Source organism: Bos mutus, chromosome 10 (assembly GCF_027580195.1).
Source record: "Bos mutus isolate GX-2022 chromosome 10, NWIPB_WYAK_1.1, whole genome shotgun sequence".
NCBI lineage: Eukaryota > Metazoa > Chordata > Mammalia > Artiodactyla > Bovidae > Bos > Bos mutus.
This window is the reverse complement of record NC_091626.1, coordinates 97,578,585-97,597,650: the sequence shown is the minus strand read 5'-3', so window position 1 is coordinate 97,597,650 and position 19,066 is coordinate 97,578,585. Positions and strand designations below refer to the sequence as shown.

Below are 19,066 nucleotides of genomic sequence, written 5' to 3'. Positions count from 1 at the left end.
CTTGTGCATACGTGCTCAGTGGGTCCGATTCTTTGCGACCCCAGGGACTCCTCTGTCCATGGGATTTTCCGGGCAAGAATACTGGAGTGGGCTGCCATTTCCTCCTCAAGGAGATCTTCCCAACCCAGGGATGGAGCCGGCTTCTCCTGCATTGCAGGCGTATTCTAGACTTGCTGAGCCATCGGGAAGTGCCTCACGCTTTACTCAGAGCAAAGGGAGGAGCTAGGGCCAGGCCCAGAGGGCTCTGTTCCCCTGACAATTATGGAAATGACCTGCCCCCTTTCTGGGCCTGTATTATCTCTGCAAAATGAAGTGCTCTGAAAGGTCCTCCCACTTGGAATTTTCTAGGAGGCTGGATATCAGCTAGGAGGCTTGGTCTTCCTGCTGGTCTGCAGCCTTCTGCCTGCCTTCTCCGTCTCCCACCACCTCACCTCCCTACCCTCTCCTGCTCAGACACGCAGAGATTATTTTTAACCGGGGTTTATAAGCAGGATCTGGAAAAGCCTGTCTCAGAAGTTCCCTCTCCCACAGCAGGAAGGGGAGGCGCTAGGGCAGGGAGACCTGCCCACAGGTGTGGAGTGCAGGGCGGCAGGCCTGGCCACTAATGCAGCCTGGCCGTCCCTGGCCAGCTGGAGGACTGGAAGGGGGCCCAGGGCTGGCCCTGGCTGCTCCGTTCGGGAGGACAGGGTGCGCCCATGGCAGGGGTGGAGTGGAACCTTCTGGGCTTTCCTGACATCACCTCTTCAGGAGGGGCTGATTGGCCCAGGGCTTCCCTCTCCCTGGGGGAAGGCTCCGGGCAGAGTGGCCCAATGCCCCGTATTGCAGGCCAGGCCTCTGTGCCGCTCTGGCACAGGGGCGGGGGCAGGCGAGGCCAAGTTACCTAACAGGCAGATTAAGCATGTGCTTAGGGCACTGGCAGCAAAAGGGCATCAACAAAGTGTTTGGTTTGGCTTTTTTTTTTTAAGCTAATTCTTAGTATTTCAAAAATAGCAAGGCAGTAGTTGTCCCGGAAAAAAAATCAGAGCTTGGTTAGACTTTGTCACACTGATTTTCAGGTTTAGGGTGGTTTTTATTTTGACTTTGTTTGTGAGTGGGTGCGATGGGGGGTGCACCCTAACCTCTCAGCTCTGAGGGAAGCTGGAAGTCTTAATCCAGCTCAGAGTAAGTCAAGGATCAGAAAGGGGGTAGAGGAGGGAACAAGAGGGTGTTGAGGAGGAGGAGCAGGAGATCTCAGCCCACAGCTCTATCCCCTGGAGGGGGAGGCCTTCCAGAGAGAAGGGCCATGCACTGTCACAGGGAGAACAGCTCTAGCAGGAGGGGATCTGGGGAAACTACGATGTGAGACCGTTATGTGAATGAGGGGTAGGAATGCTCAGGGCCCCAGGGCGAGTCTGGAATTGCCACCCCTGGGCCGGGCCTTGCATTTGTTCTCCTGGATTCCCTGATGGCTCAGTGGTAAAGAATCTGCCTGTGCAGGAGATGCGGGTTCAATCCCTGGTCCAGGAAGATCCCCTGGAGAAGGAAACAGCAACCCATTCTAGTATTATTCTTACCTGGAGGATTCCATGGACAGAGGAGCCTGGCGGGCTACAGTCCATGGGTCATAAAGAGTCAGGCTCAGCTCAGTGACTGAACAACTGCTCACTTTGGCAGTCAAGTGCCCAAGGATGGTGGCCCCTCTGGAGGGGGACCTGGCAGCCCATTTCCTGGAAGACAGTTCCCAGGATGGTACTCAGCCCCCTGTGTCCCCTCCAGGGTAGGGCAGGGACTTGGTGCCTTCTCTCCCATCGTCTCCTAGAGTAGGAGCATACTATTCACAAAGCAACAGCCTTCTGGGCCCAAGAGGCACCCACCAGCAAATACCCGCTGTGCACCTACTACGTACCAGGCACTCTCTGCCCGTTTCCTCATTTAACCCTCAGAGCGCCTGTCATGTGGTCACTCTGGACCCAGTCTGCGGATGGGAAAACAGGCTCAGAGAAGTCCAGAGCCCACCAAAGAGCACACAGCTGCCTAGTGAGGACACAAGCCCTGTTGTCTGACTCTTGTCCAGCCTGCTGCACTCAATACCACAGGACTCACTCCTGCTCTGGGCCTCTGGAAGGGCAGAGCCCCACACTGCCTCCCTCATCCCTCTCTGAGCCCATCACGTCCAGGGCCAGGGGCCAGCGTGGGCCCTGCCACATCCGTTATGGGCTAGGGGACATTCAATCACCCTTGACCTTAGAAATGTAACAGGCTATGTAACTTGCAGGGCTCAAGCCGAAAAGAAAATGCAGGGTTCCTTGTTCAAAATTACGAAGAATTTCAAGACAGCAAAAGCATTAAACTATCCCTTTCAAACATGGTGCCCAGTGTGCCCAGGTCCATGCTTATGAAACCTGTCCTGCCCAGAACCCACACTCTCCCTAGAACAAACTCTCCCTTTACCGGGAAATCCCAAGTGGGATTTCAAGGGCCGCAAGAGGACAGACCTTGGGAAGTAAACTGCCCACCAGCCTGGTTGTCCCAGTGGGCGGTCCTCGGATGTTCAGGACCCTACACCCTCATCTTCCAAGTCACATCCACGTGTAACTAGGGCTCTGGAGAACTCGGCCCATGGCGTGCCGTCTTAGCTGGGGTGCGGCTATCTGAGAGCCCAAGTTACAGAGCAAAGGCTCTACTTTCTTCTGACTAATGCATCCTAGCACCTCCTCCTTCATTTAGTTCCTAATCCTTGCTGGAGACACCCTCTTTCCTCATCTGCCGAACAGTTAACCATCTAGGCCCTTCCCTGAGGCTCCAGGGGTTAACAGTTTCATTCTAGAACAGTGCCTGGCCACTGCTCCAACATTTGTAGAAGTGGTGGAGGTAGCTTCTGTATAACAAGCATCACCTGGGTGCCTGACATTGCTCTGGGCATGTCCACTCACACACGGGACCTCATCCTCCCCATAGCTTGGCAGGTGGGCATCACACACCCCTTTGGCCTGGGAAGAGATGAAGGCTCTGAGAGTGTAACCAGCCAGGGTTTCGTGGCCTTCCCCAATCAACAGAAATTGACTAGAGGCCAGACAAGTTCAGGCAAGGCTTTATCGGTTGCCCCTGCTACAGCAGGGGGAGCGAGAACAAACGACAGGTTCCCTTGCTGGCTCTGTCCCCGAGGGGGACAAGTTGGTTCCTTATATGCAATGAGGGTAGGGGTTGTCCAGGGGTTGAGCCAGAGGGGTGGCTTAGGTGGGTTGCCCACCCCTTAGGTTGCTGTGTGCAGGGGGCATGCCTAGTAGCCTACTTTTGCTCCTGACTCCCTGCTTTTGCTCCAAGATCTTCAAAAGTGGCAGTTCGGCTTTATGGTCTCTTTATATCTTTTGAGTCCAGAATCTGCCCCAACTGCACATGCATGCAGTTATTTTTAATCTCATATTAGCTTCTTCGCATTTTGTTGCTCAAGGAGAGGTGTGTCCAGGGGCAGGTATTGCAGCTCTGCAGCAAAGGGTCCCGGGTCCCAGTCTGTCTCAGGAGGAACGTTCAGGAGGTCCCATGGTGACTCAGTAGAGCAAAGAGACTGGGGTCTGGTTCCAAGGGGGGCTCTGACTCCAGTACAAGCTACTATTATACCTGCCTACAAGGTGCCCTGTCTGACCTGGGAAAGGGCCCATTATGGTGCCCGGCACACAGTAAGCACTTAAGTTACTATTAATCTGACTTTCCAGTAGCCTCTACAGCCTCTCCTGCTGTCTTCTCCCGTCTTCCAGCCTGTCACTCATTCATACCCATCCCCCTTCTTGTATATTCAACCTTTCCTTCTGACCCTTTCCCTGTAAACATGCTTACATCTCTCTCAACTTGCATCAGAGAGACTCCTGTCCCCTGCCCCCTGGCTGCCAGGTTCGCTCCTTCCCTCCAGAGCGAGGACCCTGGGACCAGCTGTGCCTTCTGCCTTCCCCCCAGTACACTGCATCCCAGCTCGTCACAAACCTCTCTGGCCAGGGTCTCCAGGGACCTCCGTGCTGCCAAGTTCAACAGACACCATTTGGGCCCTACCTTCCTCCATCTTGGGACTTCCCTGGTGGCTCAGATGGTAAAACATCTGCCTGCAATGCAGACCTGGGTTCGATCTCTGGGTGGGGAACCCCTGGAGAAGGAAATGGCAACCTACTCCAGTATTCTTGCCTGGAAAATTCCATGGACAGAGGAGCCTGCTAGGCTACAGTCCATGGAGTTGCAAAGAGTCAGACGCGACTGAGCAACTTCACTTTCTTCTTTCACTTTCCTCCATCTCGGCGCAGCACCTGGGGCCCCATCCCACGGCATCTGCTTTGGCAGGCGGGACTCGACCTCCTGTGATTGTCCTCCCTTTCCTCCTGCTGCCCTTCTCCTCCCAGGCCCACCTCCTCCAACCCTGCAAGGTGAGTGCTCCCGGCATTCCGCTGTCTTCTCATTTTTCTGCTCAGGGACCTCACCTAAACTCACAGCTCTGACGACCACCCACAAGGCAGACCTCGCCTTTCAGTTCCTGTCCAGACCTGTCTGCAGAGCGGAGGGCCACAGGTTCACCTGCCATCGCCCCGAGCTTGCCCATGGCACCTCAGGCCAGTGTCCCAAATTGACCAGACTGCTTCCCCTACACCGGTGGCATTTCCTGGGCACCTGAGCTGAGGATGAGCTTGCCTCTTTCCTTCCTCCGCCTCGCCCTCACGCACCTGCCAGCTCTCCTCCTAACAGCTCTCAGAACGCCCCCAACCCCTCCCCAAGTCCCTCCCCCACACAGCCCCTCCTGAATTGGCTTCATCACCTCTTGCCTGGATCACCGCAGACGCCTCCTAGCTGGCTTCTCATGCTTGCTTCTCCTTCCAGATAGTCTAGTCCTCATGCTGCTGCCAGAAAGATCTTTCCAAATGGCACATCAGACAGTGTCCCTCTGCTCACACATCCTTTAGTGCCCTGCAGGCTTAATCTCAAGCCCCTCAGCTTTGCTCAGGAGGTCTTGCCTGCTGGTTCTGCCTCACTTCTTCCCACATTCCAGCCAAACCAAGCCAACTCTTCATCCTTCTGTGGTGGAAACTTACTCTCCTGCCCCCAACCTCTTCCTCCCCCTTCTCTCCTTCCTTCACAGGCCCCACTTTATGGAAGGGGGATCATCTTTCCCAGTGATCCAGATCTGTGCTCCTGGGGCCCTGTGGTCATAACACTTAGCCATCCCCTCCCTGCGCTGAAAGTGTGTATGCAGGGGGGTGGTGGTGCTAAGTGTTGTCATTGATGGGCGGGGCCCCAGCGGAGCACAGCTAAGGGTAATGACAACCGCCGACTGGCAAGGTGTTGCAACAAACTGACACACACTGCGTTAATTCTTCCAGCAGCCCGGTGAGAGGTGTTCCCATCCGCCGGGAGGACACTGAGACTCAGAGACCAAAGGATGTACCCAAAGTTAACAGCAGAGCCAGGTTTTTAACCCAAATGTCGATGGATGGGGCCTGTTGGGTGAACATAAGTTTTCAGGGAAGTAGGGACTTTTGCTAAGTGTTGAAGGAGAAGCAGGAGGTGCAAGGAAGGTGAGGCGAATGGAAGCAATGGCCTGGCCATCGTCCTGTCGGCCTCTGCCGCCTGCCTGGGGCAGGGGAGGGGGTGGAGAGGGGGGAGGAGACAGGAACCCTGCTCCAGGCACTGTGCCTGCGTGGGGAGGAGAGAGGGCCCTGGGAAGAAGCCACTGGCAGGTGGGACAGGAGATGAAGGGATAAGGAGTGTCCACAGGCTCTGACTCAGCTGGTTCCCAGGGAGAAGGGCTTGACCTGGACCATTGCAGGATTAGGAAAAAGAGACACAGGCTCTCAGAGGCCCTCCCCGCCCCCCCGCCACCTGCTGACCCCTTCTGCCCCTGTAGGGGAGGGGGCCCCCCCAAGCACAGGTAGGAGTGGATTAAGGCACCCTGCCTTTCCCCAGCTCTGGCTGTGTTACTCAGTCGCCGAGGAAACATGGAGGCCTTTTGGGGCTGGAAGCAGCCTGCAGTCTGAGGAGCCACCTCCCGGCAGATGGCTTGGCCAGGTATTTTAGCCCCCTGGCTAAGGGGGGGAACCTAAGGCAGCTCCAGCTCTGGGACCCCTGGTCCCTGGGAAGCTCCCAGCCAGGCAGTCTCTCCTCCTCCTCCTCCCGCCCCTAAAACGATCCTAATTCCAGCATTCTCCCCCACCACCCCCGCTAGTCCCTGGGTCCCCTCGCCCCACTGGAAGGGGCATGTTGGCAACTTTCCAAGTTAAGAATCAGTTGCCTACACTCTAGGCAAACGGTGGTGATGGCTGGGGCTGGGTGACGGGGGGAGGGTGCGGGTTGCACATTTGTAGGAGGGGGTCACGTGACTGTCTGGGCTGAGACCCAGGGGCGCAGAGCTAATTCCTCTGTGTTCACATGGCCCGGCATTCCAGAGCTGCCTCTCCCTGGGTGCTGGCCGCCAGCATGGGCCCCCAGCACCCTCAGCGCCCCAGACCTGTTCTCAAAGCAGTCCGGACCTCCTGCCTGGAGCTGCGGTTTCTGAACCACTGCCCATGGTTCCGGATTTCACAAGCTGGCTCCTCCTTGCAGGGAAAACCCAGGCCTCCCTGGAAGGGTGTGCCCTGGTAGAGAGGGAGGTGTGGGGGCCGGGGGCCTGGGGAGCGTGTGAACAACCTTCAGAAGTGAGAGGGGCAGTGAGGGCAGGCCGGCGGAGGTTACTCGCTGCTCTGTGACCTGGTTGCCGTGTCTGTAAAATGGGAGGATAATAGTACCTACCGTGGGTATTTTCCTGTCAAAGGAGATTACAACAAGCAGTCTCAAAGCCTCCGTACTAAAGGAAATAGCAGACGACAAAGCCCAGCCCTCTGTGGGTCCAGAGGTTGCACTCAATACTGTTTCTCCCTCGCTGTTTTATTTAGCCACCGTTGGTCAGTCTGTCACTAGGGAAGCCGCTCTGCCAGCTACACCGAGTTGCCCTGGGGCATGGCAGAGGGAGAGGAAAGCGACTGTAGAGGAGAGTGCTGGGCACTGCAGGGGATACTTGGTCTTCATGGCCACTGCCCCCTCCTCCACACCCGCATTCCTTCCAGAGACCCCCCCCCAAGCCACAGTGAGGCTGGCGTAGGGACCCCAAGGCTGGCACCATAGTGACGTAGATTTAAGTGCACCGGTTGGGCCAAGGGCATGCACATGCACACATACACAGACACACACACACACACACACAGACACTTGCCCAGGAGCCAAAAAAAAACCTAATAGCTAATCCCTGACTGTGGAGGAGAGGACACCCCCCTGCCCCCAGACTCAGACCGGGGCACGGACCCAAGTCCACTTCCTTGCCCTGGACCTTCCTTTCTGTCTTTGGCTTATCCTAAGATCTACACCCAAGAGATATATATTATAAATCTGAGCTTCTTTGTGCGTCTAATACTGTCGAAAATACACACAAGATAACTGTCAACAGTGCTTCCCTTGTCGGAGGGGAACTGAAGGCCTGGAAGGGAAGGAGGCTGATGGACTTTTCACTGAGCGCCTGTTCATGCTGTTGGATTTTTTTTCTTTTTGCCATGTATTTGGAATACCTTTTTAAAAATTAAGATACTCTACTCTTGGGATGGAAGAATGGTGGAGGGCTTTGCTTGCTGTGCTAAAGAAACTGGACTTTATTCTGCAGGCAATGGAGAGCCAAGGGAGGTTTCTATGCAAGGAGATGACATATTAAAGGCATGTAAAAGAAATGCCCGCTGCAGAGTCCTTGCCCTGGAGTGGGCGGAGACTGGAACCCATGGGAGGCCAGTTGGGAGGTTGTGACACTTCTCTAGAGTCTGCAGTGCGGATCCACCAACTGTGGGCTCACAATATGGTGCCCCCAGGGAGGTAAGCTGTCGCAGATCATTTTTTACTGAAGTTTAGGGGTAGGAGGCAGCTGGGGGGAGACTCCTGAAGAACAACCCTGCTCCAGAATCCCTGGTTGGAAATATGGCTTGGACAGCACTGCAGTGTGTCCCTAGCACAGCGAGCCTAGAAAGTGCCCTCTCCTGGGGACAGCCTCACTCACTAGCCTTGGAGACCGTGGAGACTGGGAGATGGGGAGAGGGCTGGGGAACCGGCTCAAGCTCTGAAGCTGGGTTTCCTGGGTCCTGTGGTGTCAGAAGTCAGAGGCTTCCTGCATGGAGCAACAGAGGAGTTCTGGCTCTAGGCTGCCCTGGGCTTGAATGGAATACCAAGGATGGCCTTCATTATTTAACATCTCTGAGCTCAGATGGCATGTCTATAAAATGAGGGTCCTCACACCTTCCTCGAAGGCTGGCCTGAAGTGTGCACTTACCCAGCACCTGGCAGGCCACTTGTTTCCTAGGTGGCCAGGCAGAGAGGCGCGACAGGGAGGGGACAGAGAAGCTCCAAGTTGAAGGAAAGCTGGCAGGAGTTCAGGTCTCCCTACCTCTTATCTCCATACTCAAACGGTTCCTTATCTGACCATCTTTAAACCTTCAAAAGTTTCCAATCAGCAAAGGGGAATGTGGTGTGTGGGCCCATGGCTCAGAGGTTCAGAGCTGCAGCTGCTGCTGCTAAGTCGCTTCAGTTGTGTCCAACTCTGTGCAATCCCATAGACAGCAGCCCACCAGGCTCCCCCATCCCTGGGATTCTTCAGGCAAGAACACTGGAGTGGGTTGCCATTTCCTTCTCCAATGCAGGAAAGTGAAAAGTGGAAGTGAAGTCGCTCAGTCATGTCTGACTCTTAGCGACCCCATGGACTGCAGCCTACCAGGCTCCTCTGTCCATGGGATTTTCCAGGCAAGAGTACTGGAGTGGGTTGCCATTGCCTTCTCCGCAGAGGTTCAGAGAGGACTCCACTAATCAAGACCCACCTGATATTTACAGTCAAAAGCCTAGACACTCCTCTCAACATACCCTTCTTCAAAAGCTATAGCTGCAAAAGAGACCAAGGGACAAATGCTTGTTCCCTGTCCTCTGCTGCTGCTGCTGCTGCTAAGTCGCTTCAGTCGTGTCCGACTCTTGGCGACCCCATGGACTGCAGCCTACCAGGCTCCTCCGTCCATAGAATTTTCCAGGCAAGAGTACTGGAGTGGGGTGCCATGGCCTTCTCCGCCCTGTCCTCTAAGAGCTACTAAAAATACTGAGCCCCACCCCACTAGGTACTCTCTCACGGTTTGCCCATTTGATCACCACCTGTTCTCATAGAAAGCTCTACTTAAGCCCAATGTCCTTAATTTTTAAAAGTCCATTGGAGTTGTTCCCTATTAGGAATCTAGCCCAGGCTCTGCCACTGTGTGACTTTAGGCAGGTTCCGTCATCTCTCTGTGCCTTGGGGTCCTCATTTTTACTAGGTGGACGGACTAGACCTAGGTTCTAACCTCAAGGTCCGTGGATGGATTTTAGATGTGCGTGAACCCCTTTAAAAATCAGGTAACGTTGGTTGTGTCCCAGAAGAGAACTAGGTGGCCAAGGGGCCACTTGTAGAATGAAGACCTTACAGTTGTACTGTATTCCCCTTTGCATCTTTTGAATTTTGAGCCAAAGGAACATATTACCCATTTAAATATAAATACATAAAATTTGTATTAAAAAGGAAAGAAAATGTATGCAAGACCTTGTGTGGGGGCACATAGTTTTGAAGGAAGGATCCATCATTTTCATCAAATTTTTCTGACCCCAGAAAGGTTTAAAAACATTGTACTAGATGCCCATAAGCGTCATTCCCTGTTCCGATTTCCGTGATTTGACAAAGTATTAAGAGAAAACAAAAGTGAATTTCAGTACTCATTACATCAACAGCCTGGGCTGAATGCTTGTGAAAATGCACCCTGAAATCATGTTTAACAACATAGGTGTGCATGCCTACATGAGCTGAAGGTTTTAGATGTGAATGCCAGACTTATTTGACAGGATGAGTTGTCCTCACTGGTGGAGATCAAGGTCAAAAATTGACCCCCATCAGCCTATTCTGTCAAAGCTGTTGAACTAAGTCCTCCTTGCCCCACCCCAGTACCCACTCAAAGAAACATCCAGCTCAGATTCACTGCACAAACAATGCCTATAAATAAAAGCGATATGGATTTTTTTTTTAAGTGTTAGCCACTTTGGCGGGGAGCGGCGGGAAGGCAATGAGAAGCAGGAAATGGAGGAGGTGGGCAGATCCAGGGTGAACTGGAGATGAAGGAAGCCTAGCTCATCAGAGACCTACGTCTGAACCTCTGAAACCCACAAGAATCCTCTTGTGCTGGAGAGGAAATCACTTCCTGGGTGTACAATTGTGGATGGCGTCAGGGTGGAATCTAGCTGAGGGATCAAAGCAAGACTGGTTAAGGCAACCAGACTAGCAGCTGAATAGGTCAGAGCAATGAGAAAGGTCACAGTTTCAAAAAAAGAAGAGCGAAGAGGCAGCCGCCATTTAACAAATGGCCCTGGGCAATGGTAAACTTTAATTAACTGCACCATTATAATTCACTTCCACTCCAAACTCCAGCTCTCCCTCTCAGCACCTCCCTCCTTCCCTTCCCCCAGGTCTCATCAAGGCAGGTTTCCTTAGTGAAACCCAACTGGCCGCCTGTGCTGGAGGCTTCGTTATTACAGCTCTGCCTCTTCTGCTAATAATGCACCCAGCCACAAGAAGGAAGAGCAAACTACAGTTCTCAGCTCTTAATGACAGGCCCCTTGTCTACCTATGGGCACTAAATCAAGGATTCTGTAATCCTTCAAGTTCCTGAAAGGAATACCGTAGCAATGAAGCATTCAGTGGCAGGTGAGCAGGAGCAGACGTGCACACAGAGGCAGGTTAACAGGGCCAACGTCCCCCTGGAACCACTGGGCAGTGCTCACCAGGTTCACACCTAGACCCCGTCATCCACACGCCCAAGGTGCCATGAGCAGCTCAAGGGCAATGGCTGCACCCACCGCACCTTCATTCACTGGTGGTTAAATCACACCAGTGACACTCTATCTCTGTATTCTCAGGCTGCTGAGGTTTACCCATTTTATGTGTGTGCGCAGTGGGAGTGGGGGTGGGGAGCACCTCAGAGGATCTTCCAGGCAAAACATGCTTGGTTTTTATTAATGAGCTTATGAGAAAAAGCCAACCCAGACCTTTAAGTGAAATGTGTGATTGGTAGCCAGGCGAGGATAGGTTTTAGAATTAACTCTTCCTACGGTCTGCTATGCATTATCACCCCCCAAGATAATTACCCCTGAGGATGAAAATAGGTTTCATGACTCATAAGCACCAATACAACACTTGGCAGCAGATGAAAATGCAAGGACACATTTGCAGGAAGCTGACACGCACATCTATTTATATGTGGGGAGATTCTTAAAGAGGTGAGACAGGCACCTCCCGAGTACCAGGATTAAGAGACTGCTGCAGATCCATCAATTGCCATTTATCCACACCCTCAAACACACACACACACACACACACACACACACACACACACAGTCATGGTTTCCACTACTTCAAGGATGGTGGTGGCAAAGCACGAACAGAAACCAAAAGGGTTATTAACAGCAAGTCAGAACACCAACCCAATCTTCACATGGGTGTTCTGGGCCAACCAGTGATTTGTTTTTCCCCCGAACTCATCTGTACCCATACCCACCGCCCTACCCTTTGATTTGAGTGGGGTGGGGATTGCCCAGTCTCTTTCCTTATTTGCTATACCTCTGGCCTCTGCTATTCCTCTGGTGATAAAGATCTGGGTCCAGCTTACCTCCACCAGGAATGGGGTGTGGCCAGGAGTGGATTTCTGATAGCATCTGGTTTTTTGCTTCCTCCATCTCATTTTCTACTTTCCTTCCATTTAACTCTCCAGGAAAGTACAAGGTTCAAACCAGGTTTGTTTGCCTTCCCTTGGTTCCCATCTAGGCTCAATCAAGGGGCTCTGAGTCCCTAAAGGATGTTCCAGTCCCATCCCCTTCCTTCTGTACCTCACAGATGCCACCAGAAAGTTGATTAGATGAATAACTGCATTTCAACCAGTGGGAATGGGTTCTATTTGCTGTCATAAGCCACCACTGCCCCAGGAACAGGGTTTGGGTTTTTCCCCCCTTCTCTCTCCCACTCTGCAACCAACTAGGTGTTCTGCTTTAAAAATCATCGTCAAAAGCGGGGCGGGGAGGGGGGGATGTGGGGCGGTGAGAAGGAAACGTATCACGAATGAAGTGAAACTGCTTCCAGTGCAGAACTGGAAGCTGCTAGAACTCTCCTGAGTACAATGGATGTTTCCCACTTCCACAGCCCTGCTGCCGGCTCCCAACTCCATGGCACTTTTTGCTTTAAATGTACGACAACAGTGATTTCTGCCACATCTAGGAGGCAAAGCACCCCAGTTTTTTTTCTGCTTTCCCTCATCCCACTTCCTTAAGTCACAGCTGCACTGGGTATCAGCATATACTCGGGGCCACAGGGCAAGGGACCAAAAAAGCATCCCTGACAAAGTCATTTGCAGCTGGGGTGCGCATGGCGGGGGTGGGGAAGCAGAGATGCTGAAGAGTAAACAGAGATCGCTTAGTCAGCAACTGTCCCGCCCCAGAGGTGAATGTAAATAGCCTGGTACAGAAGGGGAGGAGCGGTCAGCCAGCACTGGGCCTTCTACAGAGGCCACCGCTGAGGGCTTTCAAAGGCACCGGTGCGCGGCTGTACTCTCTGTCTGTCGGAAGTAGTGAGGCGCTGTCCCTGCTGGTGCAGCTGTGCAGTCTTAGCCCTGGAAAAACACACTTGCTGACTCGGGGCAGAATTAATATCAATTGAATTTATTACAAGTTACTAAGCTCCAAGGCACATTACAGTGTTCTGTTAACTACAGAAATGTATAAAGGACAAACAGAGCAGATTCTCCATGTCTAGCATTTCGCTCTACTGTTCAAAAAGCATCCGTGCATCAATAAAGCAAAAACAAAACAACACGTGAAGATCCAACACATTCAGGTCAGTAGAAACAAACCAAAAAACATTTTCCCTCACCAACTTGCAACAAAAAACACCCACCCACCCCCAACACCCCCCTTACCATTTTGCAAAGGAAACAGAAAACAAAAACAAAAACAAAACAAAAAAAAACAGAACAAAACTGAACAAAATAAAGTGAAGACTCCAACACTTGGGGCTGTTCAGAAAGAAGCTCTCACCATTTTATAGCATCATTTTTTTTTTAGGCAGCAACACTGGCCTTGGCAAAAAAAAAAAAAAAGTCACTTTCTTTTGTGTGTTTTTTTTTTCCTTTCAGTGAGTGCATAACATTTACAAAAATACACACCAGCAGCAGTCGTTGCTAAGGGCTATTACTTCTGTACCTAGGCAAACACTCTGCCACCAATAAATGCTAACGAATATGATGCAAATGACCCAACCAATTATTATACTTAACACAAACCAGCTTATCCTTCAAATGAAGAAGTTAACATACCTTTGTTTCAAAATATAGAAACATACAACGAAAATAATGTCTATACATAAGACTAACTTTTTGCAGTTTGTTATATTCACAATTCTACATCTTGGGCGCGAAGGGGTGAGGGGGGCGGTCAAGGGGTTGGGGAAGGGGCCCTCTGGACAGGAGGAGCTGGTCTGGGGCAAAAGGGGTGGTTATCTTCTGGTTCAAGGGTCTCTCTCCTTTTTCACTTTAACATCCCCAGCTAAGATCGTCGCGATTTCGCCCTGCATGAAGGCCCAAGGTACATTCGACCCGACTAGGGGGCATTTCTCTCCGCTGGGGCAGTACACCTCGCCGGTAGCCCCCTGGGCCTTGATACTCTCTCTAGAGCAAGGGAAGCAGAATTTGTGGCTGGGAACGGAGGGGCACTGGACGAAATGCGTGTCCTCCAAACGTTCGTGGCAAATGGTACAGCAGAGGGGCCCGCTGTTGGCCATAGGGGAATCCGGAATGTTTTGGGGATGCACTTGGTCCATGCCCGGGTGGGTGCTAGGCGGCGGGGGCGCCACCTGTAAATTCAGGTCCCCGTTCCGCGACGTCAGGCGGCGCTGCCCGGGTACGGAGGCCGGTGACACCGGGCTGCTGCTGTTGCGCCGCGCGGAGGCCGTGGTGGAGTGCACCGAACTGCCGTCCTTGGGCGAGTGCGCCGTGCCCAGAGTGTCTGCCACCGACATGAGGGCGGCCATGGGCGACGGACCGTTCTGAGGGGCTGACTCGGGCGGGGTGGTCCGGTTGGAATGGGGTCCCAGGGGTGGGGGCGGCGGGGGCGGCCCCCCTGCCGCGTGCCCCGGCGCCGCGAAGCCCCCGGCCGACATGGTGAGCTTGAGGGCCTCGCTCTGATTCGCCATCCACTGCTGCCTCTGCTGCTCCTCGCCCAGCTTCAGCGCGCCCTCGGCGGAGTCCGGGGGCTCGGGGGACGCCTTCCTCTTGCGCAGGCTGGCGGCTGCGCCCCGGCCCGAGGGGGTGGCGGGCGGCAGGGCCCCGGTCCCCGGGGGTGCGCTGGGGGCGCGGCTTAGACTCACCAGGGCCGTGGGCAGCATGGGGCAGCTGGCGTCCAGGTAGGGCTGGGGCAGCATGTCGGCGCCGGGCACGCCCTCCTTAAAGAAGCGCACGGCCTCGGGAAGCAGGTCTCCAAGGAGGCGCCAGTCCCCGGAGCCGTGCTTCTTCTCATACTCCAAGTACTTGAAGCCAGAGGAGAGACCCCGGCCAAAGTCCTTCATACAGTCCTGGTACATCTGCTTGGCCACCCCGGAGGCGCTGGAGTACACGTTGCCCGAGCCCGTGGGGTACTCAATGAACAGCTTCAACTCGTAGTCCATACCGGGCTTGGAGACGGCGTCGAAAGCGAAGACGCGGCCCAGCAGCGAGTGGTCCTTCTTGAAGCGCACCTCGTAGGGCGTGCAGCCGGCCAGCGTGAGCAGCGTGTCGCGGACCATCTTGGGCTTGTTGGCCCACTCCTCCGCGCGGTTGCGCAGGCTCTCGCTCAGCTCCGCCAGAGCCTCGGCGTTCCGCTGCTTCTCCTTCAGCTCGCGTTCCTGGTCGGTGCTCGACACCGAGCCGGGCCTCTTGCCGCCAGCACCCACGCCCACCTCGGCCACCGACGACGAGGTCGAGGACGCCGCGGAGGACGAGGCGACCGAAACGCCGGGGGCACCCCCGAGGCAAGCGGGGCCCCCGGGGGCCCCTGGGGGCGCAGGCGTCGGGGGCCCACGGCTGCCCAGGGCGTGAGGCGGCGGCGGAGGCAGCACCGGAGCGCTGGCTGGGCCGTTAAGCAGCGTCTGCGGCAGCAGGTTGGGGGGTACGGTGAGCTGGGGGCCTCCGCCACCCCCTGGGTTAGGCAGCCCTGCCACTAACCCGCCGTGCGTCCCGCGCCGAGACGCCACCGATGCCGCCGCCGAAGAAGAGTTGGGGCTCTGGCGGTTCAGCTCCGGGGGTCCCTCCTCCGGGTTGGGCTTGGGGAAGCCGTTGGGGCCCCCCAGGCCGTTGGGCAGCCGCGCGGCGTGGCTGCTGCTCCCCAGGCTCACGGGCGGTGGCGGGTACTCGAAGCGGCTGCGTTGTTCCACCGCGGCCGCGGCGGCCGCGCTCAGGCCATAGCGCTCCAGGCCGGACGGGGCCGCCAGAACCGCAGCCTTGCTGGAACCATCGACGTGGTTGAGCTGCTGCTGCTGCTGCTGCTGTTGTTGCTGCTGTTGTTGCGCGGCGGCCGCAGCCGCTGCAGCTGCCGCCGCCGCCTCCTTAGCCGACAGAGCCACCGTCTTGACCCCGACGGGCGGCGGCGGCCCGGGGGAGCGGCCGTCCTGGAAGCAGCCGTGCGCCCGTTTCAGCTGGCGCGCTGTCTCAATTACAAACTCGATGCGATCGGCGCCCTCGTAGTTGACGCAACCACGGCATACGGGTTCCGAGAAGTCCCAGATCATGGCCCAGGGCATGCGGGGCAGATCGCACAGGTAGCAAGACTGTCTCCGAGACGAGGACACCTGCGCCGCCGACATGATGCCGGCCCTGGGGAAGGGAGGCCCCCTCCCCCGGCCGAGCTGTCTCCGCGGCGCCTGCTCCTCCCGGAGGGCCGGCCGGCTAGGGCAGGAGTCCGGCTGCGGGGGGAGGAAGCGGGGGGTGGGGGGGGGCGAGAAAGTTCTGCCCCAGGGGCTGGAGCGAGCGCTAATGTCCACCGCCGGCGACTCCACCGCCCGGGCGGCAGACGAGTGCAGCCCGGCTCCTCGCCCCCACCTCCTCCTACTGCGGCTGTCTCGTCGCGAGGTGAGCTCCGGCGCCTTCTTCCTGGTGTCGCGGACCCAGACTGGAAGCTCCGGGCCCGGGGCGGGGGAGGGGGCGAGGGTGGCCGGGTGCTGGCGGCCGTTGGCTCTTGGCCCCCTCCCCGGAGTATAAGCTGGTGCGTGGAAGCTCGCAAGGGGTTGTCTCTTCCTCTCCCCTGGTTGGCGGGGTGTGGGGGGGGGAACCCCCTACGACCTGCGTCCTCTCCCCTCCAGGCTCCCCGGGACGAAGGCTAGAGGGTGCAGTGCCACCCGGCGCTCGGGTCCAATCTTGCTGAAGTCGCGGCTTCCCCGGAGGGTCGGGGGAGGAGCTGGCAGCCGCGAGGCGCTTCTCCCCCTCCGCAGAGGTCGGCCGGCCGTTCCGCTGGCGGCGGCTGGGCGTGCACGGCCGCGAGTGCAGCCGCCGCGGTCACTGCTTCCAGGACGCACGAGAGCCGAGGAGAGAAGGCGTGCACGCCAGCAGGCTCCCGCCGCCGACCCCAGCCCCTCCACCCACCCGCCCGCCCGCCCCGGGCCTGGCCGGCGGCGCCGGGGGGCTCCCCGCAGCTGGCGGCGCTCACGTTGGCTGCAGGGCGCTCGCGCGGCGCCTCGGCCCGGGTCGCATCCCTTTCCCCGCTAGCGCTCGCCCGGAATGTGGGGTTGTGATTGTTAAAACTCTACGTTCCGGAGGCGCGGCGCGGCGCTCCCGCTCGCGCTGCGGCTCGCGCTGTCCCGGGCTTGGCCGCGCGGGATGCCGCCCGGGCGGAGCGCTGACGTCACCACCGCGCTCTGCACCAGTTCTCCCCCCACCCCGCGCCGCCCCTCCCCTTTACACTTCCTCCGTGGAGCCCACTTGTTGCTTGGAAAAGCGCATGCGCGGCAGGCCGCCCAGATTCCTCCCAGTTGGCCCCTCCTCCGCGCCGCCGCCCTCCCCTCCCCCCCGGCCTTGCGCGCGCGCGCGCGTGTGTGTGTGTGTGTGTACAACAGCTGAGGCCCGGCGAGCTGATACTGGAAGTCCAGGGCTGGGGCGGGGAGGGGGGTGTTGGAAATTAAAACAGACGATGACCTTTCCTTTCCCCGTCCGGCTTTCCCAAGTTTAAAACGCTTTTCAAAACCACGAGCGTCGCTTCCGATCCCGCTCCCCACCCCATCCCCGCCGCCACCCACCCCACCCCCCGGACAGTGAATTTAAATGTGTCCTGTCTCAAGGTTTTTTTCGCTGTGAATTTCATAATATAAAATTTGCATATTTCATCTGCAATCAAACCTCTTTCCCCCCATCCACGCCCCCCCCCCGTGTGAATGTTACACTCATTACTACCCCTGATGCCGAAGCACCTGCAAAACTAGCTGTTCTCCAATTTTCCAGAAACTGCCTTTTCGCTTTTGTTTTTGTGCCCTGGTATAGGAACCTGAGCTTCAACGACGGAGCTAAAATGAATTCAGGGTGAGATACCCCTCCCCCCAAGCCGCACTCTTTAAAAATTTTGGCTGAGTGTCTAAAGAAGCTACGAGCACCCCCGGAGGCCTTTAAGGAAAACAGTCTACTGGCTGCGCACAGCTGCAGTTGGGGGCAGGGAGGGGGAGGTGCTGGAGAGACCAAACAGGTGAGTGGTTTTCCCCGGTTTGATAAAAAGAAGGTGGGGACAGTCATTTAATAATATCGATAGAGCTTTGTAAAACACCGCCGCCGTTTTCAAAATTCTTTTCTCTGTGCTGTGATTTCATTCCATAGGGCCCCAGAAGGCTGAGCAAGGTCATGATTTCTTTTCGGTTACAAGATCACGTCTCATCATTAGTGTTTATTGCGAAACAGATATGATGGTCAAAGGGGCATTTCCATTGATTCTTTCAAGTATCGGGTCTACTTAAAATTTTTTTTTTCTCTATGAAGACTAAGGTAGTCCTGGGCAAGGCTGGAGAAGGGTGGCCATGTAATGGAATTTCAGATTTTGGAGTCTGACACACTTGAATTTTCTCTTACTGGCTGTGTGACCTTGAGCTATTACTTAGCCTAACATAACCTCTGTTTTCCATCTGTAAAATGGGATCCGAGCTCCCAACTTAATTAGGAATGTTTGAGCTGTTATTTTACTTCTTGTTATAACTCATTTTGACTTGCTGTGGGTCAGACACTGTTAGGTGGTTTACTTATATTATCATTAAACCTTCAATATTATCTACAAGGTAGATTCTACTACTAACTGTGTTTTACAAGCTCAGAAAACAAGGAGGTTAAATAACTTGTCCAAGGTCACACATCCATGAGAGACAGAACTGGGATCTGAATACTGTAAATCTGTTTTGAATGCTGCTTTTGACAAGTTTAGGTTCTCAGTGGTATTTTGGAGTGCTTAAAATTTCCATCAGTGTGCCCCCCACCCCCAGTTTGTTACATACAATTCTCATGTAAAGTGCTATGCAAATACATCTTCATAACTGCAGGGCACCATCCCCTTTCAAATAGATTGTGCCATTTACTTCTTCCATAGAAGCTGTGGACCTGCCACTGCCAGAGACTGTAGCATAAATACGCCACACAGTGTGTGGAACAGTGTCAGGTATACAGGAAACTGTAAGTGCTGGTTAGTATTGATATTGATGGTACTATTGCTGATTAAGGTATAGAAATACTTTGTAAATTACATAGAACATAAGGATCCCTGCTTTTATCACTACTAGTACTACTAATTGTAAAAAAAAAAAAGTTCAGCTGAAGCAACAAGAAGTATTTTGATTTTGACGCTTGACCTTCAGAACCTGTTTTCCCCCATTCAGCCCTCCCCAGCACCCTGATATTCCACTCATTCTGGGGTCCTAGGGTGCAAAAGAAGGTGAATTTTTAAGAATAGGGAGAAAGGGGGGAGGAAGAGCCCTAGGGAGCCCCTCTTTCATCTCAAA

At 55.0% G+C, this 19,066-nt stretch overlaps 1 protein-coding gene across 1 annotated transcript; it reads right to left on the bottom strand.

Moving 5' to 3' along the window:
• Nucleotides 1-12,719: 12,719 nt before the first annotated feature.
• On the bottom strand, nt 12,720-17,489 carry IRF2BPL (interferon regulatory factor 2 binding protein like). Its single transcript, XM_070378458.1, has one exon. The coding sequence runs from the start codon at nt 15,905-15,907 to the stop codon at nt 13,580-13,582; it is 2,328 nt and encodes a 775-aa protein (XP_070234559.1). The 5' UTR covers nt 15,908-17,489; the 3' UTR covers nt 12,720-13,579.
• Between the last annotated feature and the right edge of the window lie 1,577 nt (nt 17,490-19,066).